This window comes from Babylonia areolata, chromosome 3 (genome assembly GCF_041734735.1).
Source record: "Babylonia areolata isolate BAREFJ2019XMU chromosome 3, ASM4173473v1, whole genome shotgun sequence".
Classification (NCBI taxonomy): Eukaryota; Metazoa; Mollusca; class Gastropoda; order Neogastropoda; family Buccinidae; genus Babylonia; species Babylonia areolata.
The window spans coordinates 30,720,311-30,743,110 of record NC_134878.1 but is presented as its reverse complement, the minus strand read 5'-3'; the positions used below and the strand labels follow the sequence as shown (position 1 = coordinate 30,743,110).

Below are 22,800 nucleotides of genomic sequence, written 5' to 3'. Positions count from 1 at the left end.
CAGGACAATTTTGACACTGGCGTAATTTCGGAACAAACTGCGAAAGAGCTGACGAAATACAGGTGAAATTGTAACCGGTGGCATTTCTGCACAAATACAGTACTGTTGGTTTCTAGGCACAGACATGACAAAACACAACAGAGGTCTTTCCAACTCCTAACCATCAGTGTTCAAGTGGGAGATCATCTTGTCCATCAGGTCAATGACAAAACTCTTGCTGGAAAAGGTGATGTTCACTTTAGCCATCAGCTCGAACATGAACCTGGAACAAGCAAAGTGGTTTCAGTAATGTCAATTGTTACAGTGTGCTCATGGGGTGCATGTGAGGTGTGTTTGTCTTTATAGTATATGCAGACACATGAAAGTGGGTGCCTATGCATTCATCTGTGTTGTAAAATTCCTTGGTTACACTGTACTGTGTAGCGTTCCATTGTGCTGCACTGTGTTCAGATTCTTTTTTAACATGAAGCTATCCGTGGAAATCTGAACTGCCCTGCTTAAACCAGGTGCCTTTCAGTTGGCCATCTTGTATGTTTGCGCATGAAGGCAGATTTTTCTCCATCAAATTTTGTTAAGACAACTCCTTTGTTACCATGCTGAACACATGATTTATTTCACAACTCATTCTTTTCTCTAAAATCTGTGTTCATGGGCTGCAACTCCCTCTCCCTTGTTAACTAATATCAAAGAGTGGACTTTAGTTTGTATGACCATTTTTATCCAACCATGTATGCAGTCATAGATGTGCATGCAGGCTAAGTACATAATCCTGAGCCCACCTAACACAGACATGGATCACAGGATCTTTAAAGTGTGTATCTGATCTCCAGCATGTATGTAGACATGAACATGTTGAAGACACTAGCAGGTCAGCATATATTGTGATAGGTGTTCAGAAAACCATTCTCCACCCTTTATCTGCCATGCACAATACTCTGATTGAACCCAGGATTCTCATATCAAAAGCCTTATGCTCAAACCATTCAACTATCAAGCTTTTCACATCTCATTCGTGAACTAGCTCCCAGATCACCACTCTGGGAAAAAGACATAACATAACTAATCCAAGTCTTACTTTGGCATATTTTGCTTTCTGGGTGGGTGGGTATCCAGTAATGGAAGGCACCACACATCTTAAATGTTTTTATGCAATAAACTTGATTCATTATGCATGCATTATTCAGGACTCTGCTTGCATAAGCACACGGTTTGCTAAGTACTGTGTGTGCACATGCACACAAGTGTGCTCTTATGTATATAATATGTAACTATAAATACATGTATGAAGTTTTCTGTCAGCTGTTCCAATTTTCGTTAGAAAAGAGAGAGGAGAAATAGAAAAAAGAAAAATGGTAAATTAGTGAAATACATCTTTTTTCATGTAAAACTGCATTTAGATATTAGCTCCATTATGTACTTGATTTACTTGATTACCAGCAGATACACAGCATATTTTAGGAGGAAGTACATTTAAACATCAGCTGTGTTCCATGTATTGAAACAAAGTTTTTCCCTGTGATATGAACTAAAGCAGAGACATAGCAATCAGACAAATGGGCTTCCTTTGCTAAGTTTACTGCTCTTTTTCTTTGTGGTGAAAATCTCAATTCAAAATGTCAAGAAACTTTCAATGTCATGAAAAATACCAACCATATATAAAATAAAATATAAAAAAACATGTCACACAATTTGGAAGGAACAAAAATGTAGACACATGTTGCTTTGCATTGGCACTTGACCATACACATACACACATAAAATCTTTCAGCATGTAGGGAACATATTTGGGTGAATACATCATACCATGAAATTACCATAGAGCATTTTCTAGGGTACCCACAAGTCTGAGCAAATACTACAATTCCACACTGTTTTCATGTTTTTCCCAAAACTATGCCATAAATTTCCAAGACCACATAACAATGTCACACACAACCTTACAAGCATGAGCATAATTATGCAATACAGAATTACCACAAAATCCATCAAAACTGATGGACTTCAGTTTTCGTACTGACTATAAAGTAATTCAAATTGGCTTAATATTTACTAGCACATCTGATGGATGACAGCATCAACAATAAAACACTTAATACATTGCATTTTGTTGAAACACTGCCGCAGAAAAAAATCTCTTGACACTGACATTCATATATTCTATTTTTCACCACTGCTATTTCTTTTTAAATTACTTGAGCAAAATCTTCTTCAATACTGTAGGTGTGGTAAAAGGTATCATGAAAATTCAAAAACTTTCCAGACTTTGCAGGGTAAAATATTCGATTTGCTGGATTTTTCCAGGCCTGGAAATTGTCCTATTATTTTCCATGATTATTCCAAGACATCCATGACTGAAGGAAACCCTGGCTGTCGAGTGCAGGAACTTACATGCCAGGTTTGGTGGCCTCCATGTTGTGAAGGGGCTCAGCATCTATCAGTTCCTCCAGTTCCAGCAAGGTCTCTGTCCAACAGCATGGACCATGATCACATCATCGCTGACAACACCACTGCCTGTGTGTCAGGAGAGGGGGTGGGGTGGTGTTTGTGTGTGCATGTGCATGTATGTGTTAGTGCACTACATTAACACAGTCTGTGTAAGCATGTCTACATGGGTGTTAATATTCAAAATTAAAACAGTAGGTGTGTTCATGGCTACATGGGTGTTAATGCTCTGAATTAACACTAGGTGTGTGCATGTTTACTTGGGTGTTAATGCTCTAAATTAACACAGTAGGTATGTGCAGGTCTACATGGGTTTAAATGCACTACATTAAAACAGCCAGTGTGTGCATGTCTACATGGGTGATAACACACTACATTAACACAGTCTGTGTGTACAAATCTTCATGGGTGTTAACGCACTAAACTAATGGTCTGCGTGTGCATGATACATGGGTGATAATGCACTACCTTAACACAGTCTGTGTATGCATGTGCATGTGGGAGCTGATGTGCCAAATTAACACACATCTGTGTGTGCTTGTGCACATAGTTGTTCATGGGACACAATAACCACACCCACAGAACACCAGTGAACAAAAATAAAGTTGAAATCAACGCTGTGGCTTTTATCAAGAAGCTATCACTTGCACCAAACAGCTCAGTACTCACACTCATCTTTTGAAACTGTCAGACTTTTCCATGTGCTCATGAAAAAAAAAAAATCTATGTAAAGTATTGTACAAGCAAACTTACTTTTCAGTTTAATGATGTCTTCAAGCGTGAATTCAGGAACTGTAACACAGAAGAATGAACGATCTCGCATGCCATTCAAACAAAACACTTTGAATAATCAAAACGCTTTCTCCGTTTGCTTCCTGTGTTAAGAAAGCCAGCAATTTAACACTATCTGACACAAGAAAGAAGCAGAAGTGTCACCATGTTCTCCACCCCACCACCTCTTGCCCTCTTCATGCTCCCTCCTCAACCTTCTTTGTTTGCTTGTGGTGCACAAGTTTCACTGAAAAATAACTGTTAACATGGCATCAAAGAAGGCCAACAACTTCAAGCCGATTTCTTTGGGGGAAAAAAAACTGTACATTTTACATAGTGAAATATTCAAAGCTTTTGGTGAAATCTTACGTATTCACACCAGCACTCAGACCACCACTTAATTAAAGGTGAAGTGGAGAGGTGATGAGCAAAAAAAATCTTGATTCCTACATGGGACTTGAACCCTCAGAAACTCACTTCCTACTCAGGCTCAGTACAAGGCCAGCATGTCCCCAACATGACTGCAGATGTACCTACTCATGGGAACTGAACCCTCACAAACTCACTTCCCATTCAGGCTCAGTACAAGGCCAGCATGTCCCCAACATGAGTGCAGATGTACCTACTCATGGGAACTGAACCCTCACAAACTCACTTCCCATTCAGGCTCAGTACAAGTTCTGCATGTCCACAACATGAGTGCAGATGTACCTACTTATGGGAACTGAACCCTCACAAACTCACTTCCCATTCAGGCTCAGTACAAGTTCAGCATGTCCACAACATGAGTGCAGATGTACCTACTCATGGGAACTGAACCCTCACAAACTCACTTCCCATTCAGGCTCAGTACAAGGCCAGCATGTCCCCAACATGACTGCAGATGTACCTACTCATGGGAACTGAACCCTCACAAACTCACTTCCCATTCAGGCTCAGTACAAGTTCTGCATGTCCCCAACATGAGTGCAGATGTACCTACTCATGGGAATTGAACCCTCACAAACTCACTTCCCATTCAGACTCTGTACAAGGCCAGCATGTCCCCAACATGAGTGTAGATGTACCTACTCATGGGAACTGAACCCTCACAAACTCACTTCCCATTCAGGCTCAGTACAAGTTCAGCATGAACACAACATGAGTGCAGATGTACCTACTCATGGGAACTGAACCCTCACAAACTCACTTCCCATTCAGGCTCAGTACAAGTTCAGCATGTCCACAACATGAGTGCAGATGTACCTACTCATGGGAACTGAACCCTCAGAAATTCAATTCCTAGTCAGGCTCGTTACCACAAGGCCAGCGCGTCCCCAAACATGATGAGTGCAGACGTACCTACTGCCCCGTCTCCTGCATCGCCCATGTCGGTCTCTGAGCTGACCAGTTCGGTCAGCCTGACCCCCAGCTGTGTGGTCTCCTCAATGGCCGTGGCCAGGTCCACAGAGCTCAGCTCAAACGATGCACTCTCCTCACAGATACGCTCCTGTCACAGTAAGGTGAAAGGTTAAAAGGTCCCATAGCCTTTTGCCACCATCAGGGCAGTGAATTCATATTCACTGTGTCTAGGGTTCGGCACAGGAAGGTGGGGCCCAACCCAAATTTTACAACAGTTACAAACATGGGTCTTTTTTTTTTCAAGACTTTTAAGGACAAAGGTCATTTTTGACAAATTAACTTTCAAAACCTGTACATACCCTGCTCTCCTCTGAAGAAACTCCTCCAACAATGAATGTGTTAAAATATTCATGGTGCAGTCTACCCAGTCAAAAAATCCTCTAACATAAAAAAAAAAAATCCATACTTATGCAGTGGAATACTTTTAGAATATAAAAATGATATACATATTATAAAATGTGGTCTCCTGCTGAATGTCTTCAGGTGAGTGATGACACATACAAACAAAAACAAAAACACATACACAAAAAAATAAAAACAATTAACCCTTTCTTTGTTAGTTCTTTTGTTCTAGAATCAGATGAAATATCAAAAGAATTTTATACCATAGCTCTATTTGTCAATTACCTTTCTAAACAAGAATTCTTTTTATACAAACACACACACACTAATCTACACAGACAATTAAGCATACTTAAACACAAGCACACCTAAACAAGTAAAAAATTCCCAGCCACTGACTTACCAAGTTATGAGCTTCATCAAATATGATGATGTTCCCTTGAAGTTCAATCCCATGAGCTTTTCGAGACTGGAAGTTCAAACCAAACAAAAGTCATCAGCAGTGAAATCAGAATACTGGGTTCTTCCATTATCAGCACCAACAACATTCAAGTATTTCTTGATAAACAGAACTACACACTTTTGCTAAAATCTTCTTTTAATCTAACACGTCATTCCATACCTAATAGCTTTTTCTTCCTGCTGATGTGCAAAAGTATGTGTATAAAAAAATATGAAATGTATCTGTGATTTCTGTGCTATCTTATTGTGTACACTGACAGCACCTTTACCATGTACACATTTGTGAATAAAAACATAAGACAGTACTCATTTACAGATTCTCCTACACTTTTGAAAACGGCAACCAAAGGAAATGTCTTCTTAGATACACATTTCTTCTCTTTCTAAAACTTGTTTTTCATTGTCATGGATCTTCTGAAACTTAAACAGTAAGGCAAGACACAAACTTCATAGATTATTATTCTTATCAATTAAAAACGTGACTCTTATTCTGTCATATACATGTTTTAATTCCAGCTCTTTTCCACCTTTGGGTCCAGCAGATAGTTGTAAGGCATAAAAATGATGTCAGCATCTGATTTCAGTTCTCGAGCAAGGTAGTAAGGGCAAATCCTGAAAACACACACACACACACACAATCATGACCAATTGTTAGGCACAAACACCACTACCCTTGTTTTCACACACACACACACACACAAAGTCTTCTTTCTTCACCATCATAAAGAGGAAACAAAAATTAAATAAAAACAAAAAAGTAACCTCATCTAACACACCTTCCACGTTATGTTTTCAACATTTCTCATCATTCCTAAAACTAATTACTTTAAACTTTCCTATCTTTTCCCCATCATGTGTTCATTCCTGTTAATCTAGTTACTGGTTAAATGCTGTGAACATATAACTGTATTTTCAATCCACTTAACTGGACACTGCAACAACTACTGACAATAAATATTCAAAGTGTTTACCAAAAAAAAAAATCTAAAGTTATTTTTTGAAAGAAAAAAACGTTTTTTAATGCTGCTGTATATTTGGTTTGTTGTTTTATTTTGTGAGGAAGGGGGTTAGTTGTGAAGTTCACTCACTTGCTCTTTGATCCATGCGACACAAGATCTTCAATGTCAGTTACACTGCCCACGATCTGACGAGCTTCAGTATTGCGCTTCAAGTCTGGAAACAACACAGCATACAAGTTTGCTCCGAGCATGCACAATCAAAAGCAGTTTAATGACCCACTGGTGATGATTCAGAGTGCAGCAGACTTCTCTCTGGAGTCAAAATACATGTGGCATTTTATCTTCCCAATGATTATTTTTCAAATAGAAGAATACTAATACACTATGTTGACTGATTGTGCTCATAATGGGAACTTCCACACTGTCATCAAAACAACTTACTAGTAGAAATTTAACCTGGAATTACTTTTACCAATTCTTAACAAGGCGCATCATCTTGCTGTAGAAAATCAAACTTCTGAAGCTTAACTGAATTTCAACATGTCCAAAGTATGACATATCACATATATTTTTACAAATCATATACATGGCACATCATCTGTGGAAGGAAACTGATTAATATATTTCAAATTTCAAGCCTACAATCATCTTCTGTTATTCTGCAATTTCAAAACCGATCTAAGCCGAAGCAGGTCATCTCAGTTCAAAAACCAATTCAGCATTAGGGCCCTTACACTTTTCCATTATCATAAAACTGAAGAGCTCTTAAAAATTAAAGGAAAAAAAATATATATACATATATATGTATAAACAGCTGGCAAAATTCTTGCATTAAAATGTGTGGCTATCTTTCCAGAAAAAGACACCTAAACAGAAAAAAATAAGAAGTACACAGTCAGGTTTCTTCTCCTTGAAATTAATTCAAAATATATACTGTTAGTGTGTGTGACTAAAATGTTTTTCAGACTAAAACGTGAACAGAATGAGACATATGACACACACACACACACACACACACACGCACACAAAAGCATTAACCCACACAGCTCTGCAGCAGGAAGCAAAGGAAGTTGACAATCGCAAGGAAATGGTCCAGAAACAAGTGATTTTTCTTTTCAACCTACCTTCAAGTACATTGTAGTAGTGGCATCTCCTAGCAGACACTTTTGCTCGACAAAGATGAACCTGAAAGAAATGCAACAACAACATTATATACATACAATACTCAAAGCACACTAAACCAGTTACAGTTAATCGTCAGGAACCTTAAAAACGAAGGCGTCTATGATCTTATTGACAGAGCCATCTTTAAGTTGTAAAGAATTCTTTAATTTCACAAGAGTGCTATCCATTATAAATACATTCAATTTCCCAAGTTCCATGCCAAATTTTTCACCTTATCAGACTATTTTCAAATTATCTGATCCAGTCCAACACATCAAAAAAATGTCACTTTTTTAATAAAAATTTATCATATATATTTTGGTGTCAACCTTCCCATCATATCTTTTTCTTTATTGTTCGTCTTTCAAAATCTGTTTATCACCTTCTGAGCCTTTCGTCTATAAATTACAAATAATTGGGGATGAAAAAAAAAAACATCTTGTGGAAGCAGAAAAACATCAGTTTCTCAACAAATGACTCGTATTTGTACATGAAAAATAACAGAAAAGCTGTGTCTACACACCTTAGTACTGTTGTTTTTCTCTTTCTTCACCTGCTCGTTAACACAGAGTTGTTCACGAGAACCAATGATGGCAGTTTTCACACTGAAATTTTCAACTTCCATTCATCAGTGTTGAAAACAACAACCAAAAAGTCCAATAAAAACAAATGACAGTCAATTAACATACTACTTTCATACTACTTTCACAGATGAAGCGAAGTTTCACTAACTCTGTATTTTCGATCAGTTTTAAGGACTGACTAACTTATCAAAACACAAAAGTTCCAAGTGCACATTATTCAGTTTAACTGAGCAAGTGATCACTGTATCTTCTCTATACTTATGTGTCATTAAACTTATTTTTATGTACCAAGGAAAACGTCTGTGACAACAAAGCAAAGTGATTTTTGTCACCTGTGAAACTGAAGAACAGACACACTCACACAGTCACAGGGTTCGTCACTAACGGGAGCGCTGAGCGGAACGCTCTGAAAAAACAAATTGCGCTCTGGAAAATTCCTTGACTCAGAGCGCTTGCGCTCTTGATTTTGAAAAGACATAAGCATACACTACTGTATCTAAATTGTTATTCCATTGTCCATCACAAACAAGAGTCAAAAGCGCGATCGTTTTGCATTTACCGAAGTTTGAAAGCCGTCTGTTTACGTTTTGTTAGTTCAACCGGAAGTAGGCCTAGTGAAGTGTGGTCCAAGGAAGAGAAGGCCAAACTTTCAAAAGCGTCAGAAAACTGAGAAGCCGGAAAGTGAGAATGAGAGTGAGGAGAATGGATTAAGTGACTCAAGTATCGAAGAGGAATTGATGTAAACAAGAATTAAAGGTGAGAAAATGAATTTATGTTTGAGACTTGTTGCTCTATGTTTTTAGTGTGCGCTCTTAGTTTTCAGTTTGCGCTCATCAAAATTCTGAAACTAGAGCGCAGGCGCTCATGTGAAAAAATGTTAATGACGAACCCTGAGTCACATTCTACTTTCATTTTCAACTGAGCTCAGCATGATTTAGACATGGGAATGAAATGTCTTTTAACAAGGAAAAAAATCTACACCTTTTTTTTGTTGTGTAAATGGCTGACTGCCATGTTTTCCTTTGTAGAATGTACAATCCTGTATCATACATGACTAAAAAAAAAAAAAAAAAAGGAATGATATTAACATAAATGATATTACTCTGATTAATGATATTAAGATAAAGAATCAACAATGTACAAACCTGCATACTATGGTACAACCTAGCAATAACAAACATTAGTCCAAAGTTGTTTTGTGGGCTATTTTGTTACCCCCCCCCCCCTATCCCCCACCTACCCCTATGAAAAGCCATTAAGATGTACATTTAACTGCAAGTACACACAGCTGATGCTTCCTGCTTCCTGCTCAGCGAAGGAAGCAGGGTTCAACGTCTGGAGACGTTTTCCCTTGCAACACCTGTGGGAAGTGCTGCACATCCAGAATCTGCCTCTTCTCCCATATGAGGACACACACCGACAGATAAGCCTGCCTGCCTTCTCATCCATCAGTCCAACGGGAGACTCCATCATCACACATAGCTGAAAGGACTTAAGTATGTGTAATTAAACTTTATTTTTGAATTCTGGTAATTTTCATACCTGTTAAATCCAGCACAGGTGATCCAACCACAAGAATAGGAAATGTAAAACATATTTCATGTCTGGCTATACACAGTAATTATTTGCTTATTTACATTTACCAAATCTGCATCTGCAGTCTTGTGTTTTGGTCATTTGAATACTAATATGTTCACAAATATTAAAAGCAAAAGGTGTTTATTAGCAGTTGATTAATACTGTACCTTGTATTGTATGCTGTTCTTTTCAGTTCTTGCACTGCCTGTGACAGCTGAGAGTGAGTTCTGGAAGCGTAGATAATCTTTGGAACAACTGAAACATATTTTATGCAAGTGTGTGCACATATATCTTCTTTTTTCCCCCCCAAGTAATGTGATACTAAAGGAAAAAGAATAGTTCCTTTGTCTATTTGTAAACTTTTAAACAGAACAATGGCACAGACACTAACTTATCTCTACCACTGGAAATCTTTCTCTTCATCATAATTTGTCTTCCTTCCTATGATGACTGTTTCACCTTTTCACAATTCTTTGTCCGAATATTCTGATAATAAAGGGCTGTTCTGATAAGTATGGTTCAACAAGTATCTTACACATACCTGGGTGTACTTTGTTGCTCTAGCAGGGTTCCCAGGTGGTGGGCATGAAGCCAAAAAAGGACCTTTAAAGGACTTTATAAGGACCTCAGATCAGTTTAAAAGGACCTTTGCCGACATGACTTTACAGTACACCCCAATCTATTTGACATGCAGAACAGCAGACACTTACCTCTCATAAACGGAAGAACAGCTAATCCCATTTGACTGTCGTATTTAGTCTTTGCAATTCACGTCACTGTAGGCTAGGCCTAAGCAAAGCAGCAGCAGCAGGCGTGACTCACAGCCACTGTACCACGCTTCGCGTCTGCCACCGAGCAGAAAGCGCACTACTGTTAGGGCCTAGGCCTATAGGCTGTATCCTCCTACAGTAAGTACTGAGTTTCAGACGATCGCGTCGGCATCTTTCAACGCGCTTTGCAACTTGCGGTTTTGGTGTCGAAGGTGTTTCAGTTTCGTTCTCAAGTCTCTTTCTCTTCATAAAACAGGACTTAACAGTACCTTTCAAAAATTAAAAGGACCTCCTGATGAGTTAAAAGGACCAACTTGCTGAATCAAAGCACTTAAAAGGCCTTTTGACCAATATCCAATTCCTAAGGACTTGAAAGGACCCTACGAACCTTGTCTAGAGTGTGTTGCTTTCTGTCTCTCTCTCTCTCTCTCTCCCCACCCTCCCAACCTTCTTTCCACACCTCTCCCTCCCTTCTCCTCCACCTCTCATCCCAGAATGACGCCTATTCTTATTCAGCATTATTTAGACCAAAGCATGCAACATTTATTCTGAGTCTCATAATGATATCAAAAATGGAACAGGGACTAGATGACAGACTGGTTTGAGAAACAAACTATATCACACACACAAACAAAAACAAATTAAAAAACAAATCAATAAATATCTATATAAATAAACAAATGTCTAACCAATATAACTGTGATGATACATTGTCAGAATAACATAGCAGACTATGCTTTATACAAAGGGTGCTCGGTGTGGCTTTCGTGACATGCGCAAAGAGCTAAAAGAGGAGAATTCCTCAGCTCCTGTCAACTGTAAACAACCACAATTGAACCTTCAGTTCACCTTCTTTGAAGGAGTTAACTTTTCTGGAAGTTAACGTGTAAGTTACAACACTATAATAATGTCTAACCAAACTCATTGGACCCCCAAGAGGCAGAGCCTGTGGACCTCTGCAGGCTGGCAGCGATGGCGGCCAGAGCGCTCTGTTCCAGGTTCTCCTTGCCAGCCTCAGCCATGATGGCGGCGGCCCCAGCCTGCCGACTCAGCTCCACCTGGGCTTTCCGGCTCTCCAGCCAGGCCAGGGAGGAGCACAGCAAGCACAGGGTCTTTCCTGTACCTGTAGGACTCTCCAGAACCCCGTTTTCTTCCTGAAGAAAAAAAAAAAAAAGGAAAGTGATATCACTGTCAGTTAATACATTTAGTTCTGTATTGTCCATATATTCTGTATAGCTTATTCAGGATTAAATGGCTGTGCCAGTCTTGAATAAACACTAATTAAGTAATTTGTGTTTGCATAATCATTTCTTCTGTCATTGCTGCTGTGTGCACATGTCAAATGATCAGTGCAAGGACAGACCCGGCGCTTCCTATATGAGGAAGTGTTGGTTTCTTCTATGCACCTTTTATTTACCTGTGCGCTCGCTGAAATGGTAGCATAAGCAGCATTGACTTGAAGTTGTAAAGTTGTGAAGGGATAGAGTTGCCACTCTACTATCTAAAATCATTACACACACACAAAAAAAACAACAGTTATATATCTTATTCTGACTCTTTTTCCTGTGCCCTTCCTTGGAAAAGAGACAGGAAACATAAAGACAAATTCAATTCACCCAGCCCAAGCTCTGTGTGTATCATAGTTTACCTGTAAATATAAAGTAGGTCTTAGGATATTCACTTTTTAATTAAATCTATCTCTTTCTTAATTAACATTATAAAATATAAGTACAAATATGTTCATAAAACCACCACTTAACAGTACAGGTAAAGCAACAGGGGGAAGTAAACTGCTGGGGGAAAAAAACCTAAGTAAATGGTATTCTAAGTCAATTGTTTTCACATATCCCCACCACCCTCTCTCTCACTCTACACCCAAACAAAATCATTGTTTCCCCTCTTGCGGATGCACTCTCAACAGATGCACTCTCCCTTTTGAAACCTCATGAATAATGATAGAGCAGAAGTAATAGTAGAAGACTGACCTTTTGCAAACACTGCAAAACCTTTTCCATGTAGGTGACTTGGCACGGATAGGGCTGGAAAGGAAAGGTCACTCTGACCCCCTTTATATCAAGAAGTGACATGTTGATTTGATTTGCCTTGATCCACCCTGAAAACGAAAGGAGAGACAAATAAAAACAACATATTAAAACTACTATTAATTGAAGGACACCCAAGTACTAATCGTACTTAAGGGAAGAAAATCATTGGTATTTTATTGGTCTAATTATTTAGCTTGACTGAAGAAACTATTAAAGACTGTCAATTACTGTAGAAAGCTGTGAACTTGGTTCTTGAACAGGATTAGAGATTCCATCTCCCAGCTGAGGAAGCCAAGATAATGTTGACATTCTTGGTGGTATCTACAACATGGATATGTATTTGAGAACATCAGATTCTGTCATCCCTGGGTGAGTTCACACATGTCCTTTTCTTCCCTGGTAATACGACTATAATGTAGCTTTTTTTTTTTTTTTTTACAATTAACTTCATGCACCAATCTAGTGCCCATTTTCCAGATTGATGAAGGTCATCCTGGAGAGTGATACTGTACTCATTGGTCTTGATCTGGCGATACAGCAAGCAGTTGTCTGCAAATAATTGCACAGATTTGTGATTTCACTGCAGATGGAAGGTCCATGTTATGACACAGAAAGAGCAAAGGGCCCAGAATGGTGCCTTGGGATGTTGGGAAGTACATGATGTGATAATGACAGGAGTGAGGCAAGGATGCTTACTGTCTTCCTTTCTGTTCCTTCTTGCAACAGACCGAGTGAGTAATGAAAACCTCCACAGCACAGAAGCAAAATGGCATCCAGTGGGCACTTTGGACACAGGTGGGTGACTGTGACTTTGCAAACCATCCGACCCTTCTCTTCTACACCCAAATACAAATGCAGGAAAAGACAAGAACTGTTGCAGTGACTTCAGCTTGCCTGAGCATCAACATCCATAGAGGGAAGAGCAAGATTCTCAAGGTCAACACATCAAACGTAAGTTAGTCAACACACATCATGCTGGAAGGCAAGGTGCTAGGAGAGTCTCACATGTAACTGTATACCTTGGCAGCAGCATCAACAAGCAGGGTATCAACAGCACTGCTCTCAGCTGGTTCAAATCATATCTCACCAACTGATTCCAGTCTGTTACAGCTGGCAATTGCCAGTCTGAACCTGCTAAAATCCCAAAATCCCACAAGTATCTGTTTTAGGCCCCGAGCCCTTCACAATGTACACTGCTCCCCTCACTGAGATTACCAACCACCCTAATGTCTCATAATTATTATGCCAGTGACACTCAACTTCAGAAAACTGATACCACTGAAAAATTGTACTCTCTCTTGCAAGAAACATCCAACTGCTTCCTGGACATTAAGAACTGGATGGCTCTTAATAAGTTACAACTGAATGCGGACAAAACAGAAGGAATGCTCAGAATAGGAACCAAACAAAAACTCTCTTCCATCACAACTGACGAAATCAAACTTAGCAGTACATCCATCCCTCTTTCCAACTCACTCAAGAACGATGATCTTGACAACACACTGTCCATGTAAAATTCATCATTCAAACCTGTCAATCCTGCTACTGTTGATAACAACACATCAATTCCATTTGCCAAATGATCTGAAAATTATACCTGTCCACTGACATATTCATAATTTCTCTTTCTCTCGCTTCAAATACTGTAAATCTCTATTGTCTGGTTTGCTTGCTCCATCCATTCCCTCCCTTCAGCGCATACATAACTCTGCAGCCTGACTTGTCCTCCAAAAGAAAAAAATCTAAGCAAATCACTCCTCTCCTGCAACATCTCCATTGGCTCCCTTTCTCACACAGAATGACGAAAAAGATCAGCACTCTGTCATAAATACATTGACAAATCTGCCGCTTCCTATCTCTGTAGCTGCCTTCACCTCCACATCCCATTTTGCTATGATCAGCTTTGAATCCACTCTGTGTTAGTGTTCCCAGATACAGACACTCCCCAGTCAGCTGCCAGGCTCTTTCCCCATCTCTGGAATTAGCATTTGGAATGGGGGTTTTTCACTTCATCCAGTCTCTGCACTCAGCTCTGTCATGTCTGGCCTTAAAATCCACGCCACCTCTTCCCAAAATAGTGTCCCCCTCCCCTCCCTGCCTCTCTTTCCCCTGCCTCATCCTTGTCTACAGACTGCAATTTCTCTAGCTTTCTGTTTTTTGTGTCTGTGAATTAGTTATGCATGCGTGTGAATAACTGGTGTGTAAGCACTTTAATTGTCTCTGCACAACATTCATGTTATATAAATACTATTAAAATTGATATCAGAACCTCCATTGGCAAGACATGGGCGGCATTCCATCAGTTGGAAAATGAGTGGGGATCCAGAGATCACATATCTAACATCAAGTTCAGGATCAGGATCAGGATCTTAACACTGTAGTGAAACCTGACCTACTCTGCTAGCCAACTGTATGGAGCAGAGACCTAGAGAACCACACCACCATGAAGAGAACAGACTTTCATTGGCACCTGCCTCAGAGGGATTCTTCAGATTCAATGGCTAGACTAAAATCAATAATGAAAAAGTGTGGGAACAAACAAGACAGCAGCCTGCAAAAAAAGAGATCCTCCAAGACACGAGATCGACTGGCCACATGTTCCACAAACTTCCATCCAGCATCACGAGGCAAGCCCTCACCTGGAACCTGTGGGGGGATGGAAAAGAGGCTAGCTTAGAAATACAAGGTGCTGTGAGCTTAAGGCAGATAAAGACGGGCCACAGTTGAGGAAAGTTGCAGCAACTGGCAAAGGACGGGGATGGATGGAGAGTACAATTTTTCTGGTGGCCTTTGTCCCAGATGTGGCAACAGGTAGCGATGAGATGGGATGATGTGATGAACAAGAATGTATACTGCATGTTTAATAGTCATTATTGTCACTGTATGTCACACGTCAGTATGTGTGTGCAAATGTGTACTGTCGGTATATAGTGATATGTGTGTGTGTGTGTGTGTGTGTGTGTGTGTGTGTGATTTGTTGATTGTTGGTGAATAACATCAAGCGAGAGAAGTTAAATCCAGGGGGAAACATAAGGAAGAGATTCTCAATGTGATGAAATGATAGAGAAAGGGACTTTACCCGACTCACTAAAAGGACAGAACTGGACTTTGCGTCATGAAATGTGTGCCTTGTGCTTTTGTGTGAAACTGCAAATCGTTTTTAAGCCCCCAAAATGCATTCAAGTACAATCTTTCCAATTTCCACATAACTGAACTCCCAAATTATTAGTTTACTCAAGTCGTTTGACATAATACACGTAGTACAAATGATACAGCACCAACGATATAGACGTGCCGCAGAACAACACAGTTGGGTACGACTGTGATAGGAGTCAGCTGCCTTCTTTCACAATTCGCGCCATCTTGACTTTGATGAGTCTAAATTTCCGGTCGACTGCAGCAATAATGTATTGCGATTTTTTTTTTTTTTTTTTTTTTTTTTTACAAATATTGAATATCTGCCGACACAATGAAAACTTCAGTGCGATTTCAAAAGAGTATAGTTTATGAATGTATCCACAAAATAATATCGACCAATCACAGTCAAACCATTTTAACATCGCCAACGTGCGCGCGGATTTTTTGTCATCTGAAAAAAGAACTACAAAGTAACGTAACGCGGATAACACTTTATAGCCGTAAGTGCGAATTGATAATTGACTGCAAATTCATTTATCATGTGCCTATCGCTTCTTTAGTTCATTTGATTCCTGCAAACCATCTTTTACACAAACAGTAGGATTTTTGATACCAGCTCAGCTATCATCAAAAACAACGGTTTTTTCTTTGTGTGATTTTTTTTTTTTTTTTTTTTTTTCCCTAAAGTGTCCTTTGTTTTGTGACAACTGGGTAAAGTCCTATTTTTGCATCCTGGTACTGTGTGCTACCTTAAAGGTCTACTTGTGCTGTTTACACTCAAATATTTTATCATTATTGTTTGTGCTATAACAGTAAAACTATGGTGATGGATATGAAATTTGAGGGACATTGTGATACTGATAGTGACACTGATAGTGACATGGAGCCAAAGTATCACTTGAGATTACGAACACGCTAAAGAAAAAATCGTAATGAATAGATAAGCCCAGATTCAAGGAAATGTTTGACTCTTCATTTTTCCATCAGGCCATGGGTATGTGAAGTGAAATCTGTGAAAGGGGCCATGGGGTTTCAACATGATTATAATGTCAAGTTCAGAACTTTTAAGTTCAGTTGCTCATGGAGGAATCACTGGGTTTGGACACATCCATATTATATATATATATATATATATATATTTACACTGCAACACATCTGCTACTAGGATTATAATTTTAAAGGTTTAGTCAACTGATAAAGAATATTCACCAAGAAAGGTGAACATGCAGATTTTTAATATTTATATTTATATATATATTTGATTTTGATCTAACCTGATATAGTGATACATGATTTTGAAATTCACTAACCTGCAAAACACTACAGTACAGGTCTTATACCATTTTCCAGATTAAGTTCATGAGCACCAAGATAATTCTAATTTCTTCAGTGCTGGTTACAAAGACTGAAAAAAGTGTCAACAAAAACATTTACCTAGACATATTTTCTGCATTTTGACCTGATCTTGAAGAAAAGCAGATCAAGATTGTTGCACTTTTTTCTTCATTTTTTTTTTTAATAATGAATTATGACAGAAAAGAAATATCTTGATGACAAGTAAAAATCATTCAAGGTCACACTTAAAGACTCCAAATAGATGTCCAGCTTCTTTGAAGATACTGTATAATTTGTTTTTGAAAGAAAAATAATTTTCTTTGCAAGGGTAGAGAAAACAAATGCTGACATGGTCTTGAGAAGTAAATGATGAAAAGGCCAGATATATCATCATAGTTCTTGATTTGAAATATTTTTACCTTCAGCCAAGGCCACATGGAAATCACTATTTTTCCTCTCTTTTCCTTTTTTTTTTTTTTTTCCCCCTAACAGGGTGAGTTCAGCCCATTTCAGGTATTTCCATGGTTCGCAGGTTCAAAGGTCAAGGTCATCAGAGCAAATTAGAAGAACAAGCTTGCAGGCATTGTAAAGCTCACATCTCATGACCAGATTTCGTTAAACTAGATGTATTATAACCAGCTGTGGTATGAGCATGGTCTGTTTTGAAATTCAAGCACAGAGGTCAAAGTCACAAAATTAGAATAGAAATATTCCACATTCAGAGCTCCAGTCTAACATCCACTTTTCATCAGACTTGATTCTTAAATTTACTGGCCACTGGTGCATAACTTAATGTGTGTGGGGTTGGGGGTTTATGTCTGTCTATTGTGGGAGCTGCAGAACATTTAGCAATGTGTGTGTGTGCATGTGTCAGTGTGTGCCATGTGAGCTGTAAAAAGTAGGAATGAGTGTGTGTCAGTATTGTGTAAGATGGGGAATGAAGATGTGTGTGTTGTGGGATCTGTGATACATGGGAATGTGTGTGTGTGGTTTTATGTATTTGTTTACTAATTTATTGATAGTTTGTTTTTTTTTTGGGGGGGGTTATCCATCAGGGCCTGACTAAGCATGTTGGGTTATGCTGCTGGTCAGGCATCTGCTTAGCAGATGTGGTGTAGTGTATGGATTTGTCCGAATGCAGTGATGCCTCCTTGAGCTACTGAAACTGAGAAATGGGTTTGGCCACGTTTGGAAACAACATCATGTCGGTGACACTGGTTGGTTTTTCGGTATTTTGAAACAAGTACTCACGAACCCGTTCTGTGTTGAAAGTCAAGGTCATAACATTGTTAATGACAAGGTCACACCTTCTAGACTTATAATGCGAGAGAGATTGTTTTCAAAATTTGAACAGAGAGCTAAAACTTTCATTTAAATAAGGTCAGTGGACCAAGTTCAAGGATACAGACATGGAAAAATGTCAAATAAAGGCCAAAATAAACTAAACTGTGACCTTGACTTTAGTATGATAATAAACTAAATAAAAAAGAGTTCTAAGGTGTCCCAATCTTCAGATCAGTTTTAGAGAAATGAGCAAAACTTTTAAAAACAACTTTTGACCTTGAAACAAGATCAATGTGAAAACAATTTTCAGTGAATTTATATTCAATAATAAAGAAAAGAGATTCATCATGTTTCATAATATGTGCTTGTTCACTGTGCTACTGTACTACTAGTTGCCTAGAAATTATGAATCCCAGTACAAGTTTGCCAGTTCCAAGACGGAATGTTAATTTCTGCTCATACCTGGACCTTTTTTTTTTTTCTTTTTTTTTTTTTTTTTTTACCAAGGTCAGAGTTAAAAGCAACTGATTCTTAAACGATTTGGACAGTTACTTTCTGCGCAATATCAAAATCACAAGACTTTTTTAGTTTTTAACATGGAAATGCAAGCTCTTTTTTTTTTTTCCTTTTTTTTTCTTTCTTTTTTTTTTTACGCAGAGGCCCAGATGTTAAAAAAAAAAGAAAAAAAAAAGCAATAGTGCTTATTCTCTTACCCTCTTGAAATAGAATTTTGTTTGCTCTCTCTCTCTCTCTCTCTCTCTCTCTCTCTCTCTCTCTCTCTTTTTCTCTCTCTCTCTCTTCCTTTTTCATGTAATCCATTTCAGCAATAGTATACATGTATCATACTTAATTAGGTTATGTGATGTTTTCATTTGTCATTTGTATGTCTTTTATATGTATAGACAGTATTTGTGTGTGTGTTTGGTAGTTTTTATTGTTTGTTGGGGTTGTTTTCTTTTGGGGGGGGGGGGGGGGGGGGGGGGGGGGGGGGGGGGGGCTGGATGTAGAAAAACAGTAAATGAGTTATAAATGCTTACTATCATGAAATAAAAAAAAAGATTGCATCTCTCTCTCTCTCTCTCTCTCTCTCTCTCTCTCTCTCTCTCTCTCTCTGTCTGTGTGTCTGTCTCTCTCTCTCTCAAATACAGAATATCAAATTGCCAAAAACAATCTGCCCTACGCAGCTAGGACTTTGCTGTGTAGGAATGGGACTGGGAGACCAGCCCTGGCACTGAACCATGGGCCTAGCAAGACTGCAGGGAGAGAGTATTGATCTGTCCTGTCCTTCCCAGGCACATGACTCATTAGCATCCCACTCACACTGCAGCCTTCCCTTCACTGCCACCACACTTACCCCTTTCATCCCATGTGTGCTCAGCACCAAATAGATCAATAGATAATCAATGCAGAGTGGTGAAAAAAAATAATTCAACATTTACCTCCCCATATTTTCCTTTTAGAGTTATTTTGGCAATAAAAATAGTAGAAGATTGACTGTTGGTTTGGATTGTTGGTCAGCAAATGGCCTGAGACATGGGATTGCCATGAATTATCATAATGATAACCCTGGCTGTGAGTCAGTTCTGACTGGCCTACGCTGAGGAGAGACTGGTCACCTCTGTATCTGCCAGCACTCTGTCTTTCCTCTCAGCCCATGCCAGACAGCACCCCTCGGACCTTCTGGTTCTAAATGAACAAGTGAGTAATTAACTGTTGCATGCGTTCCTGCAGGTTGTGCATAGCTGGTGCCAGCAATAGCCATCAACTGTTTTCAGGAAGAGTGATGTTTTTGCGGAAACTGGTCTGTGGAAATGCGAAGCAGGGGGTAAAATGCTCTTCATAATTTAGTCTAGACAGGTCTTGCAAGAGCGCAACTTACAGCCGGCATAAACTGTTAGGCTATGAAATATTTTTGGTCAGTCTTGGTTGAAGCAGATGTGCACAGACAGAATGGTTTGAAACAATGGATTTAAAATGATTGAATATGTTATTTGTTTTTCAGAAAACTGTATCCAAATCTTTATTAACCGGTGGAACTGAGACGTCAGAGACACAATGTCTGCAGGTGAGAAGCTTGTTCCTTTTCTTTTCTTTTTTCTTTTTTATTTTTTTAATTTTATATTATTATTATTCTAGTGGGTGTCTAAAATATAAAATCATTGCCATTCGCTGTTATTTACTCACACTGAATTTAGTGTTTATAGTTGTAATAATATCCTTGTTAAGATTAGCAGTTGTAGTTGTGAGCCAAACTCTCTCTCTCTCTCTCTTTCTCTCTCTCTCAACCAGTACTGATTTGTCAATAGAATTTGTGCAGTGAATTTTTTTTTTATTGTCAGTATGATTGTGACTGATGAAATATACATTTTCTGCATTATTGATTATGAAAATAGATATGACATGTATGCAGTTGTAATGCTAGTATGCGCCCATTCTTAGGCCAGTTAGAACAAAAGTCACCTGTATCACTGTTAATCAAGTATGAATTATTGAATGTATAGATTACAGGAGCATGGCAATAGCCAACGTCCTTGAGAAAGTACACCCTAGATTGTAATGTGAATGCCCAGCATGCAGTTTCTGTCTCAACTGCTAAGTAATGGATGTCAGGCCAGCCAGACACACAGCAAAACTGCTGTTGGTGCCAACTCAGTATTGATCTCTGCCTTGCACAACAGGAGAGCTGTAAGGGCTCTGGTGGTTATCTGGACAGTGTCACCCACCCCCTTTGACAGGAGGCAGTATGAGTGTGACTCATCTGATAGCTGATCTCATGGTCATGTGGATTAGCTGTGTAACAGGATTAATATCTTCAGCTGAGACTGAGAGGGCAGTCTGTTGTCATTGTACCTGTTTCCATTTCCTATTTTCAGTAATTTCACATTCCTTTTGGCAGAAAATGAAAATTGTTAAAGTATTTTGGAAGTTGAATGATAAATGGTGGACAGTTCATTTCACTCTTCAGGCTTTGAACTGAATATAATTGACTAGATCGGTAGTGTGAGCAATAACATTTTGAATAAATTTCATTGACAGTTATATTTCGTCAAACTGACTGGATGGGCAGTGTGAGCAATAACTTCTGAATAAATTTCATTGACAGTTTATTTCTGCCAAATGCTTGGGAATTGTAACATCATGGCCTCATTACCTGTCTTTTTTATGGGTTTTGTTTTTTGTTTTTAAGTTCCTATATTCTTCATTCTTGCTTCCAAAAGATAATGTTGATTACATAAACATTTTTACGTGGATCACATGACTTACGCATACACAAGCACTCACACAAATGGGTTCATTGATATTTTGGTACCTATTGCCATTGATATATCTCTATGTACACAGTACAGGTTCACTTCTCTCTGATTAGTATTCTTTCGGTCATTTTTTTTCTTTCTTTTTTCTTTTTTTCTTTTTTTTTTTAAATACAAAAATCAGTGCTCCTTTCTCTCCATTAACTAAGAGATTTCAAAGATTTATTTTTTCATTTTAGGTCTGCTAAATAAAGTACCATACTCTGTGTATATATATATATATATATATATATATTATAATAATATGTCATTTGTCTTTTGAATCAAATTGTCATTGTGCACTGACATGGTGTCTGTCATTTAAAAAAAAAAAGAAAGAAAATGTGCACATTTGAATTAATTTTCATGAAACTGTCTTTTCTGTCAATGCTGCGGGGATAGTGTGCAATTGGTTCACATTTATGTGTATGCGAGAAAACAAATCGCAAAAGCCTCGCAAAGTCCACCCAAACCAGGGTCGATATGATGCTATGGTGGTGTGGAAAGGAAAAGGTAAATAGGTGGAAATATGTGGTTGTATTTCATGTGTGATTTGTGTTTGTTGTTGTTGTTGTTGTTTTTCATTCATTTCCCCAATACCTGCCCTATGTAGGAGTGTATAAGTTGTTCATTTCAGATAGATGTGATTCCTTGTGTTGTGAAATGCATTTGATTCATTTTAATGAATGTTTATTGTTTTCTGATTGTTCCGTATTTTCTATTTTTTAGATTTCACTTTTTGCGTCCGTTCAGTGATGTATCCAGCAGAGGTCGTATTCATGGTAGCAGCATGGTTTTCTTTATTGAATAATTTGAAGCTGCTTTGTCTCAGTCTCACTGGCTCTTTTGTTTTTTTTTGTTTGTTTTTTTTTGGGGTTTTTTTTTTTTTTTCTTTTCTTTTTTTTCTTTTTTTTTTCTTTTTCTTTTTTAGATACATATATAAGCTGTGAAGGGGACAGAATCACATCTAACAACTAATGATATGAATGAATTGCATCCTTATTTTGTCTCTCTTCTTTTTTTTTCCCCCTTTTTTTTTCTTTTTTTTTTTAAATGATGATTTGGCTGTTGCCGTTACTATTGTAGCATTGCAGTGCACTGTATAACAAACCAGTATGGAGAATTTTGCCTGTGATCAGCATGATCATGCAGTACGCTTTTATGAGGATTCAGTTTGCAGTAATTACGCAGAATCGTCTCATGCCTGCAATGCTTTTGGTGCTGCCTCTGTTGCT

The 22,800-nt window shown here is 38.4% G+C and overlaps 2 protein-coding genes across 5 annotated transcripts in view; one reads left to right on the top strand and one right to left on the bottom strand.

Moving 5' to 3' along the window:
• LOC143280544 (regulator of telomere elongation helicase 1 homolog) overlaps positions 1–15,870 on the bottom strand; it is a 49,603-nt gene extending 33,733 nt beyond the window's left edge. For both annotated transcript variants that reach the window (XM_076585234.1, XM_076585233.1), the window contains exons 1-13: positions 15,797–15,870; positions 12,459–12,586; positions 11,390–11,627; positions 9,871–9,958; positions 8,065–8,146; positions 7,502–7,562; positions 6,507–6,591; positions 5,946–6,030; positions 5,360–5,425; positions 4,555–4,702; positions 3,196–3,234; positions 2,389–2,461; positions 162–262 (exon numbers count right to left, since the gene is read on the bottom strand). In XM_076585234.1, coding sequence (XP_076441349.1) covers positions 162–262; positions 2,389–2,461; positions 3,196–3,234; positions 4,555–4,702; positions 5,360–5,425; positions 5,946–6,030; positions 6,507–6,591; positions 7,502–7,562; positions 8,065–8,146; positions 9,871–9,958; positions 11,390–11,627; positions 12,459–12,560 — 1,168 coding nt within the window. In that variant the 5' untranslated portion in view covers positions 12,561–12,586; positions 15,797–15,870. The remainder of the gene's footprint in view (positions 1–161; positions 263–2,388; positions 2,462–3,195; positions 3,235–4,554; positions 4,703–5,359; positions 5,426–5,945; positions 6,031–6,506; positions 6,592–7,501; positions 7,563–8,064; positions 8,147–9,870; positions 9,959–11,389; positions 11,628–12,458; positions 12,587–15,796) is intronic.
• A 209-nt stretch (positions 15,871–16,079) lies between these two features.
• Positions 16,080–22,800, top strand: part of LOC143279938 (stathmin-3-like) — a 14,653-nt gene continuing 7,932 nt past the window's right edge. The window contains exons 1-3 of one of the 3 annotated variants that reach the window (XM_076584287.1): positions 19,855–19,973; positions 20,278–20,340; positions 21,968–22,078. In XM_076584287.1, the coding sequence (XP_076440402.1) occupies positions 20,331–20,340; positions 21,968–22,078 (121 nt within the window). In that variant the 5' untranslated portion in view covers positions 19,855–19,973; positions 20,278–20,330. Of the gene's footprint in view, positions 16,157–19,854; positions 19,974–20,277; positions 20,341–21,967; positions 22,079–22,800 lie in introns of those variants that run through there. The other 2 variants (XM_076584288.1, XM_076584289.1) reach the window with 2 other exon arrangements.